General features: G+C 37.4%; 1 protein-coding gene across 9 annotated transcripts in view; it reads left to right on the plus strand.

Moving 5' to 3' along the window:
• Window positions 1-27088, plus strand: part of CCSER1 (coiled-coil serine rich protein 1) — a 620227-nt gene that overhangs the window by 223057 nt on the left and 370082 nt on the right. For all 9 annotated transcript variants that reach the window (XM_059844113.1, XM_059844115.1, XM_059844116.1 and 6 more), the window contains exon 6: window positions 18518-18728. In XM_059844113.1, the coding sequence (XP_059700096.1) occupies window positions 18518-18728 (211 nt within the window). The remainder of the gene's footprint in view (window positions 1-18517; window positions 18729-27088) is intronic.

The raw sequence follows: 27088 nt of genomic DNA on the forward strand, positions 1-27088 counted from the left end.
CTTATTACTTTTGTTCTTGGAGCATCACGCATTGTGGTGAAATTGCAGCTAGAAGTCCAAGGGCAATCAAGAGATGTCAGGGCCTTGGCATGACTGGTTAAGAGGTAAGGAGCAGTAAATCCTCTGTCCTGCCAGCTGCAGAGAGTGATGGTGGAAGGAGCAGGCAGACCCCACTGACCAGTAACCGGCTTGCTGCCTGTTGTCACCAGGAGAATTTTGGGTTCTTGACTTGTGGGTTGGTCTACATGACACCAGTCCTGCTGGCAAGAGACAGTGTACCCCAGTCTCCAAGGGGCAAAAGAATCTTCATCTAAGAGTTAGCAAGGCTTACTGAAATAGACTGAAAGTAGATTTGGAGGGGGAAGGGGATAAAACCAGGCTTGGTAGTGATGAGCATGTCACTGATTAAGGAGTAAAATACATTAATTCTGAACACTCCTGAGTCATGAAACCAAGAGCAGCAAAATTCCCATTGCTAGAGCTAAACTCTTGTCCAACTGAGAGTGTGTTTTTGATAGGGTTTGGATGCTCTAAAAGTATAGCCCATGGCATTGACTAGAATTTAGACTGTAAGTGCAAACAGCTTCTAAAAATGTACTATGAAGGAGAGAGCTTTCCATTTAGAACATACCAGCAGTTTTGTCGAGGAAAGAAAACACAGTCTCGCTTTCTGCAACAAGCAGGAAAAAAAAGCTATGCAAAGAATTTCAAGCTCTGAATGGGGTTCCTTAGTTTGGCTTTTCAGTAATGGCTTTACTCTAGTCCAAAGCAGAAACTCAGATCACACATTTATGTTGCTGTTTCCATGTCACCAGAGCAATGAGGATAATGGGACATAGCAGACTCCATTCATGGGTTGCCTTAAACTTTTCAATGTGTGTTTATTCTGATTCAATGCTGAAAACTTGTTTTTAACATTTCCAATGAAAAAGAGGCTATAGAAAGTTAGCTCCAACTGATTGTTTGCAGTTAGAATTGGAATGCTTGCTTTTACAATGAAGAATTAGTTAATTCAACTAGAATTAAACAGCCGCTGTAACAACTGAGCAAGAGAAGAAAATCTAGTGTTTAATTTTTCTCCTTCAGGTGTTCTGTATTTAACAGTGGTTCACCTGTCATCCAGAAAGCATACAAAGATAATATTTTCCTGACTGATAAAATTGACACAGAGCTGAACTACATTGAATGATTTATGTCAGTGTTTTAAATGCAGCCACCATGGTAGATTTTTGGAGAACTGAGGTTTCTCAGAATGTGTTCTGTTGAAAACTGTTGCTATAAAGGTGCCTGTTCATGGAGTGTTGCTGAGGGAGGCAAGGAGATCACCGTGGGGAAGCCATTTCTTGTGTTTTGCCAGCAGGTCAGCCTGGCCATTGCCCCATCAACCTCACTTTGGAAGATCTGCAGCAGCTTTGCCAAGCTTGTCTCAGTTTCAGAGATACCTGCCACATCCTGGTAGCTGCAGCAGTAGCTTACTTCATTCTTTGTCTTACTGATTTTTGTGTTTTAATCTATTCTATACATCTTAGAGAAACACCGAATTCACATCTGACTTCCTGCTGTTTCCTTTTCCCCCGACTGCATTCCTGTTGGCATGACAAGCCCTTCTGGCACACAGTACTGAGAAGGCAATTTAAATGCAGGAGAACAAAGGTTCCACAATTTGAATTTTTCAGCTATGTACTTTATACAGAAGAGCATGTTTGGCACATTTTCCATAGGGAGTGAACCAAAGCCCTCTGTCTGCTGTACATTATTATAATGGGAAGTGTCCCTTTATGTGGTCTTTAATATTTATTTTATAAGCTAACATCATGAAGGCTGAAACTCTGTCATTGCTATTTATACTGTATTTGTGCTTTGAGATAAAAAAGAAAAGCATCTGCATGGAAAAGGCTTATGGGAACGTTCATACACGAAGATTTTTCATTCTGGGGTATGAAATGCGTTATATAAAAAGTAACAAGAACTCTTAATCCTGTTTATGCTTCACAAGTTCCCTCTGGGCTTTAAATTTTTCTGACAGTGGAAACTGAACTCTTTATGAAAACATTAATGGTTAGAAAGGATTTTCACATTAAGTGAAATAAATAGTTGGATTTTATTCCAAATGAGATTGTATAGAGTGACTTGATTCACCTATTGCTTTTATGCACTTTTCCTACAAGGATATAAACGGATAGGTGTAAATGTCAGTTCTGCAAAGGAACACTGTATGGCACAGAATCTTCCTTTAACTTCTTCATCTGATTAAAATAGTTTACTGATCATCCAATTAGAACAGCAGCAGCAATTAGGTAATATTTGAAATTTCTAAGATTATTATTGGGAATGCTCCTATGCAGAGCCATCCTGGACTGGATGATTCTTGTGAATCCCTTTCTACTCAACATATTTTGTGTTATGTATCTATTTCTTCTCTTCTTTCCCCATATTACTTCTATATAAAAAAATTCTCCTCAGCTGTGCAGCAACTTCTGCCTGTTTTGCCCCATGTGCAAGAATGATGTGTAACATGTATTCCATCATTTTATTTCTGCTGTGGAGGAGAGTATTTAAATAAAATAAATTTTAAAAAAGGACTAACTATTTCTAGATATGAGCTAAAAATACTATACTTAGAAGATTAATGTCATGGCTGTAATTTGAAAAAATTACAGCAAAGGAATGTTAGAGAAGGAACCACATTCGAGAAGGACCCAGTCATGCCAAATTTTAAGTCTGTTTTTAATTTTCTTTTCTAGACTAAAGCTAATATGTTTTGTAACCTCTCTAGAACGCGTAGTGTAATCAGATAAATATGAGAGGGATGGTTTCATAAAAGTAATAAATCTGGGTAAATCACTACTGAATTTCATGATCTCATCAGGATTTCTTTTTTTTTTTTTCTTTTAGTTAATGAAAAGATATTAACATGCCAGTTAAACTCTCCCCATGTTTCTGTTTATGCCCAAATACAAATGGGCACAATTTTTGTTAAACAGTTTTTACAGATTAACTTGTTTCTCACTGGAATGTGTTGATTTTCGTTTTGAGATCTGATGTAGAAGTTCTTGGGCTGGGTTTGGCTGGGGCAGAGTTATTTTTTTTCTTAGTTGCTCCTTTGGGGCTATGTGTGGATTTGTGCTGGAAAGGGTGTGAGACAGATGAGGGTGCCCTAGGAGCTGGGAGGGGACATAGCCAGGACAGGTGATCCCAACTGACCAAGAGGATGTCCCAGAGCATGTGGCATATGCTCAGCATACACAGCTGGGGGGAAGAAGGAAGAAGTGGAGATGTTTGAAGTGATGGTATTTTGCTTCCCAAGTCACCACTGCATGTGATGGAGCCCTGCTTTCCTGGGAATGGCTGAACACCTGCCTGCCCATGGGAAGCACTGAATTAATTCCTTGCTTTGTTCTGCTTTGCTTTTGTGCACAGTTCTTGCTTTACCCATTAAACTGTCTTTAGCTCAACCCTCAAGGTTTTTTTTCACTTGGACTCTTTGATTATCTCCCCTATCCCACTGGTGGGGGGGGTGCCAGCTGGGGTTCAAATACGGCCCTGCTTAAGTCAGTTTTGATGAAAAACAAAATCTATGCTTGAGATTTTCATCTGTGTGTGGGTGACAATGATTCTTGGCTGTCAGTCAGGACTTGCCTGCAGCTGTATGCTTACCTCATGGGTTTTAGCCAGTCTGCTTGGAGCTGTATAATATCACAGGTGATGCTAAACTGAAGTGGAGCTTCAAATATCTATATTTAGTCTCCTTTGTCCTGTCACTTACGTGTGCTTCAGCTGTGGGACTAGGGCATGTAGTTTGTAAAATTGGGTTGTCATTCCCTCTTTCTGGATTTTGGATTGTCCTGAGTGATAAAGTAAGGCACAGAAGTGAGTGGTACACCAGCTGCCTCCAGATAACTGCCAATGTTTACACTTTCTTTCTGTTGCTCTTCAGAGCTGTCATTGTCTCTGTCAAATTGCTCTTACTGTAAATTTCATACTCAGTTATTGATTTTTCTCTTCTAAAACTGGTTCATATTGTATTTATTTATTTATTAGTGCTTCAGTGAAGGTTTTATTTTAGCTTCACTTCCTTATGAAATGCCTGTTTGATGTTTATTTGTCTTTCCAATCATTACTGCTACTAGAAAACAGTGATGAGTAGTGGATTGGTAATCTGGTGTGGCTCTTGGGCTTTGATGCTTGGTAAGATTTTTCAAAACAGAGCAATAACAGTTTGGAAAGAATATCCAGAACAGAAGTAAGATATCCTGTTTTATTTCCATTCAGGCAGCAAAAAATACTCTTTTTTTGCCTTCTTTGCTTCCAAGCAGCCCTCCCTAAAGAGAAGGGGGAAAATTGTAATTTAGATCTTCAAACAATATTTTTATTTTCTTAATATTGTGTTGGCCAAATGAGTTGCAATGCAGGAACCTCTTTGCCCATTTGTAAGGAGTTGTCTCCCAAGCCAGTGCAAGGGGGAAGTATAAAGCAATGTTAGAAAACAGTAGCAAGGAAAATTGTTCTTGAATGTCTTTGGTAGAATCAAGGAAACGAATAACAAGGCTTTTAGCCAGGTGTCTTTACCTGGAACCACTGAAATCGCTCTTCGCCATCTGTCTGGCATTACTGGGATATGTTTGGAAGGATAGTTTGGGGGATTAGCAGCACAAAATGAGGTGATAATTTTTCTTTTATAACCTCTGCTTTCACACACAAGTCCTTGGAGAAGGGACTGGTTTTGATTATATGTCCTTTTCCACTTGTTCTGCCTGCTTTCACCTGGGCCCCTGCATTGATTCTGTGCCTGAGAGCTTCCTCCCACTCTCCCCTACCTAAGTGCAGTTTGTTCACCTATGCCAGGAATCTTGGATCAGACAAGAAACAGCATTAATTACCTCATGCAGTAAATCCAAGCAAATCCAATGAGGTAGTTTGGATAACATTCACACCTTCACATGATAAGTGAAAGTTGTTTTTTCATCTACCATGTCCCCTTCATCAGCAGTAGCCTTTGTCACATCCGGTAGAGACCAGCATCCTGCTACATGGAGCTCCTTTTAAGCATCTAAAATTTCATTCTGATATCTACAACCAGGAAATAGAGGGAGGCAAATTACACTCCTGGTCATGATGTTCTGCAGTGTTGGGTTTGGCATTGCCATGTCCCTAGTGCCTTTAACCCCAGGGTAAATGGTTGAGCAACACTTGACCAAGCTGACCTGTTCTGGTAGTGATGGGCCCTACAGATCCCACTGCAAGAGCTGCCCCTACTCTTCAGGTTTTTTTATTTAGTAGAAGACTTTTTTCAAAAGTTCCCCTTTTAAACTCTGCTTAGTCACAAATACTGACAGCAAGTTACCTGAAAATGGACTTTTTTTTCCACTTAGATGTTGAAATTTGAAATTCAGTGGAGAAAGTCAGGAGAGACCACAGCAGAAGTTGCACAAATAGTGTGATAAGCTCTGAAGTGCCTCAGCAGAATAGGAGATTGCTTTTGATCTCGCTCTTAGCTGGAACATGCACAGAGAGAGACTGCAGGAACATAGGGGAAATAGTGTTCCCCAGGTTGGGAAGAGGATGTCCTTCAACAGTACCTCCTTATATGTTCACTCTACATTTTTTTTCTTCCTCTAAAAACTAAAAACTTATCAAGAAATATTTTATGTGTTATTACCAGCATTTGGATGGAGGACTGGCTAAAAATTGCTGCCTCGCTAGCCAGTAGGGCTAATGAGGAGCCAGTACTTTCCTTTCATATTCAAGGAGTAGTTTAGTGTGATGATAAAATGTGCTAACTTAAGCAGTGATATAAAGTAGAATTCTTGCCTATGTTATGTTATTAGCATTCCAAATATTTCTCATATAAGAGCAGTAGCCCCAGGTGCTATTTGTAATTGATGTTTCTAAATTTCTTCTTTTAAACTGGACACTGTGCTGTTCAAAAACTTGAAGAGATTTTTCCTAGTTTAGAAAGAGAAACTTGTATTTCAGTGGCAAATAGATTTATGTCTTTCAACCTACGTGTTTGAAATAAGCAGTACACTTATCCAGGGCTTTCATTGTTTTTGCTGTTAATATCAAGAATAAAAGAGGGAGCATGTACAGATACTCATAAAATGACAGAACTTCCAGCTACCAGACATCTCTAATACTCATTTTCCACCTGTTTCTATTGATAATCTTATGGGCTATAAACAAAAACATTTCTGGTTTGGTTTAGTTGCCTAAATTCCTTGAATTTTTTTAATAAAGACAGTGTATGTATTTTCCAAACTTCCAAACATCACAGTTTTCAGTGATGAAGATAGATATAAAGAGACAGGTGTAAGCATATCATTGAAGGTGTGGAATTGCTGTTTTATTACTTCTGTTATTCCTTGCCATTTACAACTGTAGTTTCCCACTGAGTGTTGATGTAGTGGAGTTTAAAGCCAATTAAAATGCTGGACTTTTTTTTTTTTTTCTAAAAAACTTGTAGCACACAAATAATTGAAAATAAAGTAATTAAGAATAGAATGCTCAGCCTGTTGTTTTAGATGATGCTGTGGGGAAAAATGTTGTCTACACAAATAACATTACTGGTTGTTTCAGTCAGCCAAGCAGGATGAAAACAAAGAGTGGTAGAGGCTAATAAAGATACACCATCTAAAACCTTCTTCCTTACAACTTTTATTTGTTTCAGTGGCTGCCTCAGCAGTTAGATTGATACTGCAGTGTCTGCAGTAAATATGCAAGTGAATTCTCTGGCTCATGTTCTGAAGAGATGATCATTTATTCTTGTGTAAGTTAATTGTCCTTGTAGGATCCACAGGGTTCCTCCCTGTTGGTAGTGAGCTGATCACAGTTTGGAAAAGGAAGTCTACTCTTTCACTTAAAGGCTTGAGAATTACAATTATTTCTTTGGTTATCCTCACTTCATTTGTTCTAAAAATGAAGTTGATATTCCTGTTGCATAAGCTTTACATTTCCACATTTTCTCTCCTCTTCATTACTGCAAGTGAACATGGCTTGTACCATGCAAGTTTTGTATGTCAGAAACTCCCCTAGTTTATCCTGAGGTGGAAGAGTAAAGATCTCCTACTTTTCACTGACTGGCATTTTTAAAATGAGAGTTACAAAAATGCCAATTCAGAGGTCCAGTAGGCTTGGACTATTTTATCTCTGTTTTCTAGCACGTGGATAAAAGTGTTAGTCATCTAACTCATGGCTTTTGCCTGGAATTAAATGGCTTGCTTCACTCATCTCTGAGTTATTCTAGTGACAGACCTTAGTCAGGAGAGAACAATCTGCATTAGGTTAATTATTTCTTACTGTATTTTCTAAAAGTAATTAGTAATATTACAGGATTTAGTAATTTAGAAGAGATTTTTGTTTAATCTGTGCTCTGATGTAGGCATTTCTGTTTCTATGTCTTTTTCCAACATTGCATTTGTTCTTGAAAATTAAACAAAAAAACATGATTAATGATGTTGTGTAGAAGAAATGCCAGCTTCAACCCATCAGGGTTCATTTAGTCTGAAAAATGACACTGGAATTTCAAAATGCTTCTTCTAGAACTAATAAAAATGTCTCTAAGGGAAAGCTTATTTATTTAATTCTCTGCTGCTAGGTTTTGCTGGCAAACTTTGTGTTTTGCTGTATGACCCTGGCCAAGCTGAAAATGTATTTCAGCAAAAGATGGACTGTAGTCCTGTGGGGATGGAAAAAAGCTTATGGATTATGCTTGGAGTTCTCTTGAAGCCCTCATACTACTAATGGTCAATGACCATGTTGTCAGTGTTGTTTGACTGTGCTTAATTATGTCAGTTTGTTGTGCTGCCTGCATGGAACCTTTCAGGGGAAAGCTGGAGGCTTGTTGGGGGGTGTGTGTAAAGAGAGAATCTCTTTGCTTTGTGGAAACAGCTCCTTTGCAGTTTTGGGAGGTTGCTGCCAGATATTAAGTGTGGGAGATGCAGGTACACAGGCTGTGTAGGTAGAGAGCAACCAAGCAGAGCAACCAAGTGAGAGGGAATAAAAAAATTTCAAGGACAGATAGCCCTACTCCTCAATATTGCCTCAGAGAAATATGAATAATTCCTGGCCACTCAAAGAAGTGACTAAAAATATACATTCTGCATTCCATAGGACTGAAGTGCCCTCTTTCCTGTTTGAAGATTTGATCACACTTTCCATCAACTTGCTGTTAGAACCAGTAAGAAAAACTTTGGGTTATGTGGTAAAAATCTTTATAACTGGTTTGATGCAGACTAAAAGACATGACATTGGCCTAAGAACTGTGCTTTTAAGTGAATGCTATTGGTTTATCTATTTTTTGTAACATCAAGAGTTCCTGTAATAAAGGTGGGACAGACTTTTTTAGCAGGATCACAACTTTTTGTTGTGATAGAACAAGGTATAATGTTAGATAGAAGGAAGAAGTGTTTTAGAATCAGGGTGGTGAGGCACTGGAACAGCTGCTAGGGAGGGGGTGGATGTCCTTGAATGGGAACATTCAAGGTCAGGCTGGATGGGGCTCTTAGCAACCTGATCTAGTTGAAGATATTCCTGCATGTTGCAAGGGCATTGGAGTAGATGACTTCTAATTCCTTATAGCCCAATTCTATCTATGATTCGACAGTTCTCCTCAAAATGTTTCACTGTGTGTTCAAAGCTGATGTGTTTTTTTCCTTAAAAAAAAAACAAAACCAAGCCCAAAATTAAAAAAATAAGCAAAACCAACAACAAAAAACACCAACAAAATAATAAAAAGTGACTCAAGTCAAATAAATAAAGAAAAAAAACCCCACAGCATTCAGGTAATGGCAAGCAATTTTCTTGTTCATCCTTCCTTTACAACTTGACCATGAGTTGTGGCTCTTCTTTTCTTGTCTGTCCATGTCCAGTGTGTAGTTTTACAACATATTTCCTTTTAATATGCTCACATCCCATCGTGTTCCTCAGGTTTGCTGTGTTAGATTTAGGGCAGAGCAGTCTGGCCAGTCATATGCATGCCAATCCAAGTGGCTGATGGATTTCTGATCCCTGAAAGCACAGGCAGAGAGTGGCCTTGCCACAAAAGGTTCAGACTCATAAGTCAAGCAGTATTCAACCTCAAAGACTGCACAGTGTTTGTATGTGCACAGGTGTATCTTTGGAGTGCTTTCTCTTCTGCATCCAAAATCTATAAGGCAAGCTTAGATCAAAATGTCATGCTGTATCTGGCAACAGTGTGGGCCAGAAATTGACATTTTGTGCATTTATTTTTTAAAAATGGAATTTATTCCAAAAGCTGGAGTCATACTGTGAGGTGCCTTGAAAATAAATGAGTTGGCAAGTCCAGTTTTAATCTCAGTCTAAGTTGAACTACAGGCAGCAAGTTTTAACATACATTCCAGTTATTATTAGGGCTGTTCTCTGGGCAAAATCAGTAACTAAAAGTATTAATTATGCTATTATGTAATGTACATTTAGGTTTTCACAGAAGAAATGCTACAAATTCTATTATAAATTAATAATCATACTAAATTTTTAATAACTTCCTTACAGCAACTTTTACAAGTGTGTTTTTTCATTTTCATATTTGTTGCAAGCTTTAATAAATGAATGGCACAATTTATCCAGTAATGTTAAATTAAGAGAAATTGTGTTCCAAATATAACTGTCATTTACCACTTAAAATTTGAAAATGTGCAGTGTAAAAGGATTCAGACATCAAACTGAAATCATGGGCTGTATGTTTTCAGTGAGATGCAGCTTTTCTAAACTTGCATGGTTTTGCACAATATTGCTCTTCATGTTATTCTCAGTCTTAAACTGCAAACTGGCTCTGTAAACCAGAAGCTGCTGCAGTAACCCCAAATATTCAGGTAATTCAAGCAGTTACCCAAACTAGAGAATGTAGCAACCAGAGAGTAAACAGCTGAAATAAACATTGAATTTTATTTATGACAGTTTCAAAACCCAGTGTTAAAGGCAGTAGACCTGATGCCCTCAAAGTTAAGAGAGACAGGAGGCATTGCAGAGAGAATGAAGCTTCTGATGGGACGTGGTTTGTAGGCACTTCCCTTTCAAGCAGTGTTGCATCAGAACAAAGATATTGCAAGCATGAAGAGCTGAGCTAGTATTGAAGTTTTAGCATGCTTATTTCCTCCTCTGTGCTGGTGTACAAATAAATATTTGGAGATATTTTCAGTGTGATTCAGAGATCTGAGCTTGGGTCCTTCGCAGTCAACCAAATCATCTCTCTCTGGCCTCAGTTTAACAATTCATTAGATTTCCTTTTTCACAACAGGCCACATCATGGGGGAGGGAAGGGACAAGAAATGTTTTCTTCTGTAAAAGAACAGTATGGAAGCACTACTGCAGTGCTCTAGTCAAATGAAATTAAATATTCTGATTATTTTTAATGAGTTATTTACAATCAAAAATAAAAACACTGAAGGACCATACTGGCAAAGTCAAAGAAATCTCCTGTAGGCGAGCTAATTTCACTAGATGATAAAATAACATGTTTCTGCTGTGGCACATAGTGATTGATAACGTCATGTGAGAACAAAGCAATTAGGTTAATTTACACATTAATTAGTTTATTGCTTTCTTTTTGTTTGGTCTCTAATGCATTTGTTTAAAAAATTGAGCGTGTGCTGTTGCAAGGCTTTAATTTCACTAATTAGGTTCCAAGTGCAGACATGGCAAACACCTGCTTTGTAAGTGAAACCATTCTGTGTTAATTTAAGCCCTCTGGTTGATTAAGAGGACACTCCCAAGGAGACAACATGAGGGGTCCCACAACGTAGACTCCTTCATCCCTGTATGTGGCTGGGAATTTTTCTTGAGTTATTGGCCTCTGTTTTTGCTAGGGGCAGTTTTTGTAAGTTGGTGTCTGGAGCTGTGCAGTGTTCAGGGGAGGAGGAGAGATTTTGAGCCTTTGGAAGGTGAGTCGTTCCTGAGAAATCTTTGTGCTTGTGAAGCTCTCAGACTCTTGTATTTCAAGATGATGGAGTGTGAGCTGTTTTCACTGAAGCAATAAACTAGCACCAGTGCTGGAATGCTTGTATTATTTTGTTACTTTTGCATGGATTACACTTCCCTAATTAGGAAGAACACAATATAACCTCGGAAAAAAATATGCTTGTAGATAAGTATCTTCAAGAATGGATATGTAGTTACATACATGGTCTGGATTTCTTTATAAATTATGTTCCTCAATCCATTACTGTTGGATTCTTAGCTGTTGTTTGTGATAATAGAAAGGATGGGTTTTTAAGTTACAGTTTCCTTCTGACATATTTATAAAGTTTGTTACATACCATAGGTGGATGGTATCCTCTGAATTTAGATACAGCAGTTTTCCGCTCCTTGTTCTAAAACTGCTAGTTGGAAGGGAGAAGGGATACATTGGTTTCATCATATGTTTTCACCAAAATAGAAGTTCATTGTGTTGGTTCCATTGGAGGGTATTGAAAGGTATCATCACTCAGAAACCTGTGTATGTAATTAGTGAGTATTTTGGAGATAATGTTCTATTACTGACTTTACATTTCACCATATGAAAATATAGAGTTAGTGCTAAATTTTAGAGTTACTAGTTGGACTTACCTGAACACCCACACAGTTGTAACTACTTAATTGTTGTACTGGGCATCCCTTAACTGCTTAGCTCCTCTGACATTTTATTCTTCCTCTGAGTCACTGCCATCTAATCCTGTAGGCATGGGCATTTTTGCTAATGGAGGAATGTGTGTGGCTGTAGCATGATAACCTGTAGGATGATTATTTAGAGATCTGTATCTGGTTTTAAGCCCTGGCAGTGTAAGAAATGCAGACATTTCTATGAGTGAACACAATCCAGGAAGAATTTCCTGAATCACCTGATGAGGAGAAGACAGGCAGGGTTTGGGATATAGGGAAAGTTGACAGAATGCTGAAGGTATTTTAGTAAATATTAATTGGACTTCTTAAAATCTGTTATACATCTCAGACGAACCTCTTGGCCAACACAAGCTATAATGAATTGCTTGCTTGCTCCACAGAAGTGTTTTTAATGCTTAATAGCTCATCAAAAGGTAATATCTTAGGTTAGGCTTTAATAATATGATTAGGTGCTTCCCAGGTATTTAAAGACCAATTCAGACAGGTCTTGCAGTGAATGGCTTGTCTCCTTTATAAAGTATATGAATTTTCCACTTAATTTTCTGGTCTCACTGGAACTCCATCTTTGTTTGTCTTAGCCATGTCTGTGAATTCTACTTAGCACTAAGCAAATATAACCTTTCCTGTTAGCATACCTATCTTCCCACTAAAGCCTATACTAACAGTTCAGTACCTTCTTACTGAGCACAGAAAATTGCTTGCCTTTTTCTTCCTTCATTTAAAATGCACATAATTTTCATCAGGATTTCATAAAGTTTTGATAGCAAAAAGTACTACCTGTAGTAGGAAGCATTTGACAATTTTTGTTTAAGTAATGAAACCTAGTTTGGTAACTGAATGAAAGGAGTGTACTACTTGTGCTTCTTGGAAGGTAGTAATCAAATCCAATATCCGTTGTGATTTTACAGGGTTTTTTTTAACCTAGTGAAAGCTTTAAAGTTTAATGTTGCATCTGCACATTTTCTAAAGGAAAGACTGAAACATTTAGAGCAAAGCTGAAGAGAAATGTTGTTCTGATCTATAAGGTAACAGTGACAAAACAGATTTTCCCCTCATTTTTTCCATTTCCTCAAGTTTTCTGGACACATTTCAGTGGCGTGTTGTTAATGGATTAGATCAAAATGTTGTGGGTCTAGTCCCAGGTCAGCTGAGGTGATCCCATTGTGTAGTTCTAACTCCCCTGCTATGGACAGAAATAGGCAAAATTTATTTTTTCTTTATATCCGGAACAGAGACATAGTGTTAATTAATAGTTGTAAAATGGTTTCCAGAATGATCTCTTGCTGACTTGTTTTTTTCAGGGGGTGGGGAAGAATTTAAAAAGATGGAAGCTACCAAAGTCTCAGTGCCAAGTCAACCTCATTTCCTTTGCTGGTTTGTCTTTAATGCTTTACTTACTACTGCATTGTTAATATTTGAAAGTGAAAAAGGCCCACTGGTCTTTTCCAAGTAGCTGTTTTTTGAACATTCTCTGATTAGTCATTACATTATCTTTTTTTTTTTTTTTTTTTTTTTTTTTTTTTACTAAGTTTTCCTAATAGGTTCCAGGAAGAGGAAAAGGGATGAAGTTTGGAGTGTTGTGTGCTAGATCAGGGGATATAAACAGAGCTTTTAACTCCTGTGGAGTTGAGAGAAAGGAAAGAAATGCTTGACAGGCCCTTAAGAGCTGTACTTTACCAGCAGCTGGAAGATGGAGGGCTTTTAAAATTTTTTTTTTTAAAACTTAAAAAAAAAAACTGATTCTGTATATTTTGATCACCATGTTCTACCCCAAAGGATGTCTTTATGACTGTGATATAAACCTTGGAAAGAAAAGCTGTTTTAATGGAAAAGGTTGACAGTCTCTTAACTTAAAGTAGTGCTGGCCATTAGCGTTTGTGTGCACACTTGTGTGTGGGTGGAGGGTTTGATGGTGACAGATACTGGACATCATTTCTCTGAAAGGCTGACCTTGAAAAATCATAGCAGCAATAGAGGATCCACAGCTCTAAAAGCTGTAAAATGTCAGACAGCTTGTACCTTATGCCACACTGATGTACAAGATTCCTAGATCTTATCCCTACGACCTCTGAAGCATTTCTCTTACAACAGAAGCAATGTTGAGAAATTGTGTGAGACAGAGAAAGGTAGAAATTCTGATGCCAAAGAATGCTAATACGGGTAATTAGCCAAGTGTTTAAGTTCTGGTTAGCTTTTTATCTTAGTATTGAGAGGCCTCCTGTTTCAGAACTGAATGAGGAGTCTGCCAGTTTTTTTATCCTCCCTGACTCCGTCTTGAGAACATTTAGGCACCGAGCAGGACATTATTTTAGATGTTCATTGTAATATTTAGGAACATGGCTTTTGAAGTCTGTACCTTAATTCTGCTAAATGTGGTGAAGGGTCTTGGTTTTTTTTTTCCAAAATATGTCCCTATATTTCAGTAGTGAACTGTTTGGGATAGAACATGTTTCTTTACTAGATGAGATTAGTAGGAGATTGCTCAAAGATTAAGATTCAGTACGGGAGGATAGTAGGGTTTCATGGGTAGTGTACTTCATTTTAGAAGAGCCACAGAGTGCTTCAAACTGAATTTTGGAAGTATTTGAGGTAGACAGCTTTTCCTCTAAAAAGCAGAAGCAATTGCTCTTACATGTCTTACGTGGTCCAGCTGAGGGATATTTATGAAAATAGTAATTAGTTGATTCTCTGAAGGAGGAAAACCTATTTACTGTTAGTGAGGAAAAAGAAATATGGATTGAAGGCTTTCTAGATTAATAAGAAATAGGATTTCAGGACATAACCTCTGTATGAAACAAAAACATCTTTCTTCTAATGTAAAAGGATGGGCCAAGCTATGGACAAATAAGAACTACTTGTTTTTTTGAAAAATTTACCAAGATCACATTTTGGTGTATTTATATATAGCTATGACTTCTACAACTATATATATGTATATATTTATGAATATATACACTCACAGCTGCACACTTAAACACTGCATATTAGAGATTTAAGGCTTTAGAAGATAAGCCCTGAGGGAAGAAAGATGGTGTGTTCAGCTCTTCTCATAGAGTCTGGGGTCTTATGCTTGGCTTTCAGAGCCTTCCTGATGCCAACAGTGTTACATGGGTTCTCCTCTGTTAAGCTGATATCAAGAGAAGCAGACTCAGGGGAACCAATTGTATTAGTTTAGGCTAATTCTGATTTAGCAACATCTTGAGCACTGCTGATGAAAACTTAGAAGATTAAAGCCCACATAATCTGGGGATCTTTATGTAAGTGAAGTTCAAATTACCATAAGCTCTTCAAATCATCGATCTGAGGATCAGTAAGAAGGGAAGAATGACTTAAACAAGTCCAAGCTACAAATCCATGTCTTTGGGTCCCCTTTCTTTTTTTTTTTTTTTCCCCTTTCCTTTTTCCTCTCTTTTCCCTTTTTTCCTCTCTCTTTTTTTTTTTTTTTATAAAACACTACAAGAATTCTTTAGTAAGGGAAAATTGGTTTTGTTCTACCTTCCTAGGGAAAAGGAGCTTTCAAAGGATCTGCACAACTGTGTCTCCTACTCAGTTAACATGTGGTTACACTGGATTGATGGAGGCTATTAAATGCTGAAAGCCACTGATTGATTATTTTATTGCTAGCATACTATTTCAATAAAGACAGCTTTTGAAATAGAAATCTGCCTTAATGGCACTACCATTTTACTGACTGTGGATATTGTAGCTTCTAATTCTTTGTACCAATTAGAAATGAGGGAGTAGATTTGTGGTGCTCAGTGGATGTGTCCAGATACATAAGAAACAAGCCAGCAGGATCAAAGTATGAAGTACTGTTGAGTTGCACAAGTTTTCACTGTATTTAATATTTACAGACTTGGAAGAAGGTTTCTGTGGATTTTCTGACCTTATGGTGGCAGTAATTCTACTAATGTTGTGTCCTTTTCTCTGTTATCGTTCATGGCTCCTTTGCAGTGCTCAGGGATTTGAGGTGACCTCTGTATGGGATGGTACTTGAGTGCACATCTGCACCACTGACATCCTGCAGAATGGAGTGGAACCATCCAGTTTACCTGTAGTGACAATGAAACCATGCCAGGGAATCACTGGGAAGAGTGGTAACGGGGTTGGGTCAAGCTATTTCAGAAGCATTTTCAAATGTACTTCCAGTGCTCAGAACATTTTCAGGTGTGGTTTTGTTAGAGTAGGAACTTAGCCTGAGCATATGGCAGGTGAATTTAGAGCTCAGGCTGTAGCCATGTATTTAAAAGTGGCCAAATTGCCTTTCTGAAATACTGTATGTTGATAATAGTTGTAGTTAATGTTGTCACTTACAGGAAATACATTGCTTTGGTCATTAAAATAGACCTTTTGAGGCTTTTTTCCAAGGGCTTAAGGAGTTTGTCATAGATAATATTTGCCTGTGAAATGTTTTTATTACAGTGAATGCATGTTAGCAAGGTGGAGGGGTCTGGCCATCTGTAATGAGCTCCTTCACTACCAGTGAGGGAGCCAGACCTACACCAGCTTCAGAGGCTGACATGTTTTACTGATAAAGTGAAACTTCTAATTTAGGAAGAATTGGGTTGGGGTTTTTTTCCCCTTTCTATGTGTCTATTGCTGCTGTGCAAAGAACTGCAGTGGATTACTGTAATAATAATGTAACAGACCACCTAGATGCTGTTAATAGTGAACTTTATGAAATACCATTTCTGGAATGAAGCTTAAATTAGCTTCTTTTTTTCTGTGGCAAGTAGAATGACTTGTATCAGAGAGTGCAGAGTTTTTCTGTCACAGATCAGTTAAAGTACTCTGAACTATCAGGAAGGACTGTATAATCTGGATGTTCTCTGTATACCATTGAACTCTGAGTCACCATTTTCAAGAAACAGTTGAATCAGATTTTAAACTCTTAGGACTGTGAGTGGTAATATGTTATTACAGTGCTTTTCATACTTTAGTGCAAGATTCTGTGTTTGCAAAGATGGTAGTTTTGTGTGTTGAGCAGTGTGATAGCAACATGAAGCCCACTGAAGTAACTGAAAATACTGTCTTTATTTGAAATTCAGAATTGCTATATTTCCAGTACATCTATAGCTTATACCTAAACAATGCTTCTCTTCCAGAGTGGAGGATCGTTTTCCAACAATACTGCTTATTTTCTCCTCACAGGGGAGCAGGGCATGGCTGGTGATACCAGGTTCTTCTCTTTGATGATGGGCAGTAAAAGACTCCTGCTGGGAGACAGTACTTCTCAAATTGGCCCTTTCTCAGGGCCGGGATCGGACCCACATACAATGCCTGTAGAGGAATATGAGCAAGATGAAACTTCAGTGGGACTTAGGAAGTGAATGTACAGAATATTATAAGGAATAATCCATCTTCTAGTCTGCAGGTGTTGGGTGGGGAAGAAAGAAAACCTTGTTGTTTCATCTTAATTTAAATAAAGTGCTTTTCTGCATACATACATCTTATGCAAGTGTAGATTCCAACAGTTTGAGTATGGCTTCTTTTATAAACCTTTAAAAGTGGTCTATGTTATGATACTTCAGTTTCTTAAGTTTTTTCTTTGCATGATTTATACCTGGGTCTTGTTCAAAGGCTATAAAAAGGCAGTGGTTTAATCTCCTTCAATCAAAAGGAACTTTACCATCCACCTCATATTTTTATTTTAAAAGATGCAAAATGCTCCACTCAAAGATGTTTGAGTGAATATTAAAATTTAAACAGACAAATTTTTGTTGCTTTATGAGTCTTGAAGAGCCTGAAATTTTAGTTCCATTGGCCAACATGAGGATCTGTCCATGTGTGTGATCTCTGTTGTACATTGCTTGATCTAACATGTTTGTTACTGCATATTACTTAGCTTTCACAATATAAAAATGAACCACCCATAAAAGATAGGTACAGTATCGTAATTTCCATGGTTTTTAATATGATAGTGGGAAGTGTTTGTCTTAAGAAAGCGTATTAATCTGGTTTTGTCTGTGGATCCTATGAAACCAAAGCTAAGGAAAATCTTATGTGGGAAAATGTCCTTTGTCCTTCCAAACTATGGCAGACTCACTTTTTTGTTGCATAAAAATTCAAATGGAAAATTGGAACAATATTTTAAATGAATAATAATTGTGATTTTCTTCACTGCTTAAGTGCTAGCATCCTTAATTGTACTGAGTTAATTTAGTATGACTTTCTTCATCATGGGAAAAATTTTTAGATAAATTGTTCTGATATTAAAGGAAGATAGTGTGTATGCAGCAAAATAATGGTCTTTAGTTACCTTTAAAGTCCATCAAAATCTTTCTGTATCTTTAATGGATTCTCCTGTATCTTTAATGGATTCTCACCTACAACTTACTGGGTTTTTTTGTTTCATGTTCTGCTTAAATAGCTTTAGTAGTAACTAAACCTAAGAGTGATGCAGATTAATTAAATTCCATATTCCATGTTATACAATAGCAGGTTCATCTTATGTCACTGGGCCAGCCCAGAAGGGAGATTTTCCTTTTTTTTTTTGTTCAGTTTTCTTTCTGAATTCTAAGTCAAAGTGTGTGGAAGATTATGATTTGATTTAGCTTCTGAAAGTGCAAGACAGATGACAGATTCATTTTTTTGTAAAGCTCAACTGGAATAAAACAGACCTGTTCAAGTTTTGCCCATAGGGTATTTTGTTTTTAGAAAATTACTTTTTTCTGTAGGGCGTGAGCTAGAACTTGATTTTAATTCCTGTAGATTATGGTCCTTTTATAAATGTGTATTTTATTGCTAGCACCATATGGCTACCAGTATGTTTTAAAGGCCGTTCATGGTAGCGGGCTCTAAAAGCAAATGTGTGTGTTTTTAAGCTCAGAGGAACTACCACCCCCAAATTGTTAGTTCTTTTTCATATTTTAGTGTTGACCTTTCTGTTTTCTCTCACAAGGAATCTGTCCTTGAAGCTGTCGAAGGAGGTGGAGCAAGGAGAAGCCAGGTACCCCCGTGTCAGCCAGCTGGCTGGCAGCCCATCTGTGGAGTGGCCTTTCACTGGTCTGGAAGAAGGTGGAGGCATTGAGTCTCTGCCCTTCAGACTGATGCTCCAGGACTGCACGGCTGTCAAGACATTGCTTCTGAAAATGAAGAGGGTTCTTCAAGAGGTAATCACCCACTTATTTGTTAGATTAATATATTTCAGCATTAATGAACTAGGCAGCAGAAAAGGGTCAGTAAAGTTTATGGACTTAATGTATTTTAATACATCTTAAATACATGGAATTGATGCAGAAGTATAAATAGTCATGCCTCAACATGGTGAAGGTCAGAAAGTTTATACTTGAGCAGAATTTAAATGATCCTGCCATCTTGGTGTCCAGAATGTAAAGCTGTTTTTCGGCTTTTACTGAAAAGGGGACAGGGGAAGCCAACTGCTTCTGGCGAAAATACATTTCATTGTTTTCTTCCAGCATTTTAGAGCTTTTCAGTTTTCTTACTACAGTTGATATCCATTGTGAAGTCGCATGGAATTCATTTAGAGGAGAAAGGCAGAAGGGAAAAAAAAGAATCCCTTAAGTAGCAGTACTAGAGTTAGTACTCTAATTCTGCCAGCTTGGGTTTGTAAATGATGCCTGAAATCAGATTGTAGGCCATTCACTGGGCCATTCTGAACAATTTCAAGAGTCCTGGCTTGTCTTGTCCTGCTATATTTTCCTGCTTCCCCTATGGACTGTGGTGTTGCTTTGAAAATTTCCTTTTCTGTTTGTCTTTAGAATTTTAGAGAAATAAAATTTTTTTTTTTTTTTTTTTTTTTTTAATATACTTTCCGGTTGTGGAGCCTTTACTCTGATATAGGCTGTGAACTTTCATCTTCATTGTTAGAGAATTGCAGTTTGCATTATGTTTTGACCTACAAGAAGGTTTTTGGTTTGTTTGTTTTTTATCTGTGTTGTTCATAGAAATACAGAATAATTTGTGTGTAGAGGGATCTCTGGAGGTCTACTTTCTCTACTCAAAGCAAGGCCAACTCAGGAGAGGTTGCTCAAATCCTTGTCCACTTAAACTTTTGGTACCTTAATGGGGTCTCCACATCATCTCTGGGTACCCGTTCCAGTTTGTGACTACATCATTGCTAACTTTTTTCCTGAAGATGAAAGCAGAATTTATCCTGTTGAAGCTTTATATAATAAAGACTGAAAATAAATTGGGGGGTTTTACTGCTCACTTCTAGATCATCTGTATTTAATTCAACTGGTGTCCTATCTGAAAAGATTTGTCAAAGGTTTAGCCATGGTAGTTTGAAATTAGTCCTCCTAATCAGCATGGCTTTTGCTCACTGGCAAGCCCCAGGCTTTCCAGTTTCACTAGGAGCTTGATTTCTACTATATGGATCCTTAATGCCCTTCTGACTTGCTGAATCCAGAATTGAAATACTTAATTCTCCATTAGTTGCTTTTTTTATATAAAGTGAGACTATAGAGTGGATTTTAATGGATTGGTAACTTCATTTTATCTGTAAATAAGAATTATGTAAAGTAAATAAGAATTATGAAATTATATGACATAGCAGTTCTAACATTCAGGTGGTGATATTGGCAGCATTCTCTGTTGCTTCTAGTGGGAATAATTCTGTAATGCACAGAAAAGGGCATTCTTACCATGATGATAAGTGTAAGAATTTTAGATTTAACTTAGAGTTCCATTAGACTTGTGTAAGAATCTACTGTTATTTTCTGTTTGGAAATATGTCGTACCTTTCACTACTTTATCTTTAAAAGCAATCCCCAGGTGATCTCCACAAAAGGAACATAAGGTATTTCATGTGACTCACTGGAATTTCATGCCCACTTACTAATACCTCCTTATGTAACTCATTGATCTTATCTTTCTCATCCAAATCATTCAGTCTTTTGCTTATTTGTTTCTTTGTACTATATAATTTTCATCTCCCCAACTGGTTATAGCACACTCTGTCTCTGTAGTTTTCTTTTTGTCTTGCCATATAAAATCAAAATGGCCTTTTCCTAATCCTACATTTGAATGTCCATATATGCTGTAATTTACCTAGAAAGAACTTGAGTAGCTGCTTTGAACAGTCAAGGACATGACCCTGAAATATGTTAGAAATTTATATTGAAATGACACGACTTGATTATCTTCAGATATTCAGACATTCATATGTTTGTCACTTTTAAATTATTAGTGAAAGATTACAGGAAAATATAATCCCATAAAATTGAAATATTGTATTGAAGAATCTGATAAATAAGTCATCTGAGCATACTTAGCAGACAGTTTCCATGGAGAAGATCCCTTACTTCCATTGCAACTAGGTGTAATTTTTTCATCCAAGAATCACTTCTGCCCCAACCAATATTATAAATCAAACTCAGAACAGTACAGAACAAAAGACATAAAAGAAATTCTTTCCTTACTATGGAATGCTCAGGTATTTTTAGACGTAGTAAAGCATAGTCTCTGGCAGTCTTTTATAGAATTGAAATATTCTATACTTGCAAGAGTGTAAAATAAGATTATATATTTATAAAAATAATAATATGTCACGTTTTCATCCACTTCAATAATATACAAATCGTACCAATGTCATGGGGAAAATTACATGGGTTAGCACAAAAAAAAGTTGCACTATTTCTGTTTTATTGCTGATATTGCCCATAGAAGGGAGAGTTACGGTACTGTATACCTCTTTATTGAAAAATAACATGCTAATTGAGTTAAAATATTAGCCTTGTTATTCAATGTAATCCTTCTTCTTAAGCACTGAGTGCTGCTTCTAAGGAATAATTTAATTATGACCTGCCAAAATGTAATACTAGCTAGTAAAATATGCTTTTTTTGCTGCAGTTGCTTGTAATTGAAGAATCTAAATGGAAAAAATGCACACAATATGTGCTGTACTGTGCTGCGGACTTAGAGACTTGTTATTAGTCTTATCTTGAAAAGGGAAATTGAAGACATGGCAGTAACTTTCAAGACTGAGAATGTTATTTAGTAAAAGGCTAATGAATGATCATTCAATTAAGAGAATTAATTGCTATTTCACTTTCAGTGAAAAAGCCTTGCAAGTGTCTACTAGTAATTCTTTATGGGTTGGGCCATGCAAGGCTCATAAGGCAGATTGTTACCCAGGGTTTTGGAAACCTCAAAAACAAAGCTGGTTAGTCTGGAGGACCCTGGCATGTGAGGAAACTCAGTGATTTTCCATGTGCTCTGGAAATCTCCCTCAGTCTCGTCTGCAGCTTTTTCTCATGGATGTTCCATTTCTGACAGACAAATCTGCGATAAATTGGGTAACCAAGGCCTGTGGGATGCATAATGGAATGAAAAAGCACTACCAGAGAATTACCTGTATTACCCAGCATGGGCAGCTTGATAAAAGCCACTTCAGCACAGCGGACAGCGCAAGCTGTTTTGCAGCCTGTCCATGATTTTGTGGTTTCCCTTTCTCTCCAGCTCTTGGATGTTTATTTTGATGTTTGGTTTTTGTTTTTTTTTATTTTCTCAAAGTCTTTCTAGTACTGACCTTTTTGTCAGTAGTAACTCCTCTCATTTGAGAGAGAGCAGACAAGAAAATAGGAGTTGGATGGATGAAATTGGGAGCTTTATCCACTCCTAAGAAATTGATTCTTTACCTTCTGACTTGAGACAGGCCTCTCTGCTCTGAATGTTTCTTCAATTATTTTCTGTCATTTTTTTCTCCCCCATTTTGAGGGGAAAGTATAGAACAATTGATGTTCTATACTTTCTATCCTTTATAACATTTCTGGCAACCAATTGATTGTGTTTGGCCAATGAGCTTCTGAAAACTGGACTGTAGCTTCTTTCTCACCCATTGCTATCAGCAATAATGAATATATAACACCTCTTACCAAGCAATATGTTGGCTTTCCTGTACTCTTCCAGATGAGAATGAAATTATTTCCATCTGTTACCTTTTTTTATGGCTTGAGTTATAGCTGGCTTAGGCAGTGTTGAAGTCTGGCTAATCGAGGGGACGTTTAAGGGCTTTGCCTTTTTAAAAATCTTTGGTTGAGCACTTCAGGCAGAGACATATGAGCAAAACTTGTATGGCTTTGGCTTTGTGCCTAGCAAGAGAAGGTCTTTATGCTGAAATAAACAGAATGGAAAAATACAGTTGCATTGGGAAGGAATCTGTGTAGTCAGTGATAATGGGGTTTTGTTCAAACTTTAGTTGTTGAGCTTGTAGATTAATTTTACTGAGTGCCATAATAAAAAGAAAATCTTTAGGCTTGTCGAAATAAGGTCATATTTTCCTTGTGTTCTTTATGAAATATATAGTTTATCAGACGCAAAATTCTACTTTTAGGTATTTTTAAGGGTCTGTCAGAAGTGATCTTACTGGTTGCTTATCTAGAAGACTGATATGTTGTTTACATGTTTGTGTAATTTGGAGTATAAAATATTCAGCCCATGGGTTTTTTTTCTTTTTTGGAGCTCTGCAAAACACCATGCAGGCTATGGAGTTTTAGCTAATTGCTACAATTAGCAATAGGACTAAGTCACTTTGGACATGTATTGCATACTGTGTTTTACTAATTAATCATTTATTTTACTGAGGGAAATTGCAGCTGCCTGTAACTGTCATTAAAAGTTAATGTGTCTGATACAGTGTCTTTAGAATACACTTAGAAACAAAACTCAAAAAAAAAAAAAAAAAAGAGAAATATGGAAAATTATCTCAAAATTGCTGAGAGACAGGCCATTAGTGTTGCCTGAGATTAGTGGGGCAGAGTGATACCACTCAGGCTGCAATTAGTCTGTCAGATATCACTGGCTGCATTACTTCTCCCCATGCATCTTTCACCTCATCAGTAAAATAAGCATAATTATAGAGTCCCCTTTTATACTGCACTTACAATCTACTGATGGAAAGTACTCAGAGAAAGCTAATTGCTGTTTGCTAATTGCTGGTCAATATGGAATTGGCCTTAAACTATGGTTTTTAGAGATGTTAAAGAATTTCCATCAGTCCTCTATGAAATCTATTACATTTGCTAATATTGTGTTAGCCATGCTAGGAACCAATTGCAAGTTGAATACACTGTAAAATACTGCTGGTTTTCTTCCTTTAAGTAACTTTGTAATTAACCACTGTAGCATTGATGCTTAATTCAACAAGTCTGCATCTAATGCAGTCCCTTTTATCAATTAATTCATGCTGGAAATTGGTAGTTCCTTCATTTCATGGTATGTTGACACTGCATATACTCATAAATTTAAATAAATACTGATGAAAGTGTGCTAGATTTAGTAATAGAATTCAAATTTATCATGTTAAATTGGCTTTTTCTCTTGGTAAATACATTGGCATACCCATGCCCAGCTGGTTGCAAAGACAGGCAGCACACCCCATAGTGGCACTTCACGTCATTTTTTTCTAGGAGTGCATCTCAGAGTAGTAGAGAATATTTGGAACAAGTGGATATAATCAGGTATTCACTTCAGCAGTGAAAATGTTTTATTCTAAGATTATCCATTATAAGGTATTTAATAACAATGAACAAACCCAATGTCAATTATTTAGTTATACACTTTCAAGGTGCAGGAACAAGTCTGTCCATTCCAAGTGAAGGCTCTTAAGCAGATCTGGCACCAGGCTGACAGGCCTGTAGATTCTGGGAGCCTCCTTCCAGCCCTGCTTGTAGAAGGGCATCACATTTGCTAGCCTTCAATCAATTGGGACCTCCCTTGTGAGCCAGGACAGGGGGTAAATGATTGAAAATGGCTCAGTGAGCTCTTCCACCAGCTCCCTTTGTACCCTTGGGTGGATCCTGTCTGGCCCCATAGTTGTGTGCATGTCTAGCAGGTTGCTGGCCATTGCCCCTTGGATTATGGTGGTTTCATTTTGCTTCCTGCCCCTGTCTTCCAGCTCTGAGGACAGTTGATCTTACTACTAAAGATGGATGCAAAAGCAGCATTAAGTTCCTTTATCCTTTGTCAGTTGGTTTTCCCCTGCATCCACTAAAGGATAGAGAGTCTCCTAAACCCTTTTTTTGTTGTTTATGTATTTATAGAAACTTTTTTTGCAATTTTTTATGGCAGTAGCCAAATTAATTTCTAGTTGGGTTTTGTACCTTCTAATTTTCTCCCAGTGTAACCTCATGAAGTCTTTGTAGTCCTTCTGATTTTCCTGCCTTTTCTTGCAAAGATCTTAAATTCACTTTTTTTTCCTGAAGTTCCGATCAAAGCTGGCTGTTCAGCCGCACTGGTTGTCTTCCCTGCTTTCTTGTCTTTTGGCACATGGCATGGGCTGTTCCTGTGCCATTAAAATTTCTTTCTTGAAGAATGTCCAGCCTTCCTGGACTCCTTTTCTCATAAGGATCTTTGCACTTTATAACAGATGCTCCTGGACAATGTGTTCATTGACAGGTTGGGATGGGCGCACAGCTCTGGCCCTCTAATCCTGGAGTCACACTAATCCTGGCTCAATAAAAAGACCTTCTGAATTGGTTCAGCTCAGTTATCAGTTTGTCATTGCCCATGCTCACGTTGAAGTTCTGTTGAAGGCTACATTCAGAATGTTGTTTGAGCCACACTTTGACGTTATCAGTCTGAAATGAATACCCTTAATTTTAAATACTGAAAATGTAAAATTTCTCTGTTTCCATTGTTTGTTCTGCCACTGGTTTAGTGGCTTAATCTTTGTAGATTACATGTGTCTGTGTGCTACAGCCTCACTGAAACCAGATTGGCAATGAAGCATGAAGTTCTCTTCCACATGTAGAGGTGGTGGTGATAGACGTATCTACTCCATGTTTCAGAAAGCAGGAGAGGACTTTTCTTATTTCTCCTGTGGTTGAATTGAAACATTGTTGTCTGAGTGAAACATTTTCCTATGGCAGGGCAGTGTGGTCCAGGTCAACACAGATTTGCATAGATTGTGCTCCAGCCTCCTCCACAAGCCAGGTCTTAGCAGCACCTTGGCAAGAGGCATTAAAAATAGTAACCCTATTAATATGTATTGTTGCTACATCAGCACTTCTGTGCAATTGACTGTGATTAACCTGTGGCTGAGCACCATAAAATTATAACTGTTGCAAAACTGAAACCATGTTCTCATTTAGTACTTCCCGTGGTTTTGATCAGTTGCTGCAGGTCAGTCAGGTAAATCCCACCAAGAGAGCTGATCACACCAATTGCATTTTGGGATAAATCTACAAATACAAAATAATGAGCAAGTGGGGGAAGAAATCCAGAATGTCTGCAAGAGTCTATAGAAGGAATTGATTATACTAAGTTATTAGGGCTTATGAGTAATTTGAGTTAAATGACAGTAGGTAGATGGAAGAATTTCTGATAAAAACATACATAATACTGCCAGGTCTAACAAATTTCCCAATAAGTTACCCAGTTATCCAGGTTTTTTTTAAGGAAAAACTGATTAAAAGTAGGAGTGGGATGAAGATGAGCACACAGCATCTAAGCTTCATTATAATTGATTTCCCTGCAAATTTATTATTGTTATGAAAAGAGCAATACATCAAACAGTTTTGTAATTTACAAAGAGGATTTTATATGAGTTTTATAGCTGGTGTCATTACCTTCAAGTCCAGTAGGTTAAAACCAAAAAGAATTATCCTCATCTAAATAGCCTCTCAACTTCTGAAGTCATACATTTTATTCCCCCTATGTATTAATATTTTTTTAGTCCTCATGATAGGTTTCAGAGTCTTCCTGGCCCTGAAAAATGACTGGTTCTATAGATAAAGCACTGAAACTGGTAATGGGCAACTGTTGCTGTAAATTGCTGTAAGAAGAATTACAATTGCTGTAATTGCTGTTCAAGAAGAGTAAATGGTAACAGATAAAAATGTAGGTCTAATACTCTGGCAGTGGAGTGCCAGCTGTACATGGAGTTACCCATTTCAATATTTGTCTTCATACATGACCATAAGGATGATTATGCAGAGTTTAAATTTGATCTCTTAATTATCTCTAGTGCCTTGGTCATCCAGAATTTCTGAAAGAGGAGAAAGGAGTCAGAGGAGAAATTCTCACAGTTTGTAGCATAGCTGGATCCTGGCACAGCTCTGTGCTGCAGATTTGTTTAATGTTTTCTCTGCACACTGCATTCTATTACTTTGCAGCCCAGTTATCAGAACAGTGCTGATCATTTTTCTAGTTGGAGAAAGAAAATATATGAGAAATGCTGATGCAGCATGCTTACAACTGAACACCCTGATGTAATAGATGTCATCTCTGCTCACTGCAGGGCAGTTGGACTGTTAGGATTTTATGGTTTTGACAGAAAATAATAGTGCTGGTTTTGTGCAGTCTGGCTCCACTTGAATTCATGAAGATGAAGTGTTTTGGTTCAAGGTTTACATGATGAATGCCAGGGACAGAAAAAGAAAGATTTTTTTTTTTTTTTTTTTTTTTTTTTTGAAAAGTATTTAGAAATTGCACATCAGGGACATGTCCTACACCTGGTTGTGTAATTGTCCAGAGCCACTTGGTAGGCACAGGTATTTTTCACGAGCAT

The sequence above is a fragment of the Haemorhous mexicanus genome, chromosome 4, assembly GCF_027477595.1.
Source record: "Haemorhous mexicanus isolate bHaeMex1 chromosome 4, bHaeMex1.pri, whole genome shotgun sequence".
Lineage (NCBI taxonomy): Eukaryota > Metazoa > Chordata > Aves > Passeriformes > Fringillidae > Haemorhous > Haemorhous mexicanus.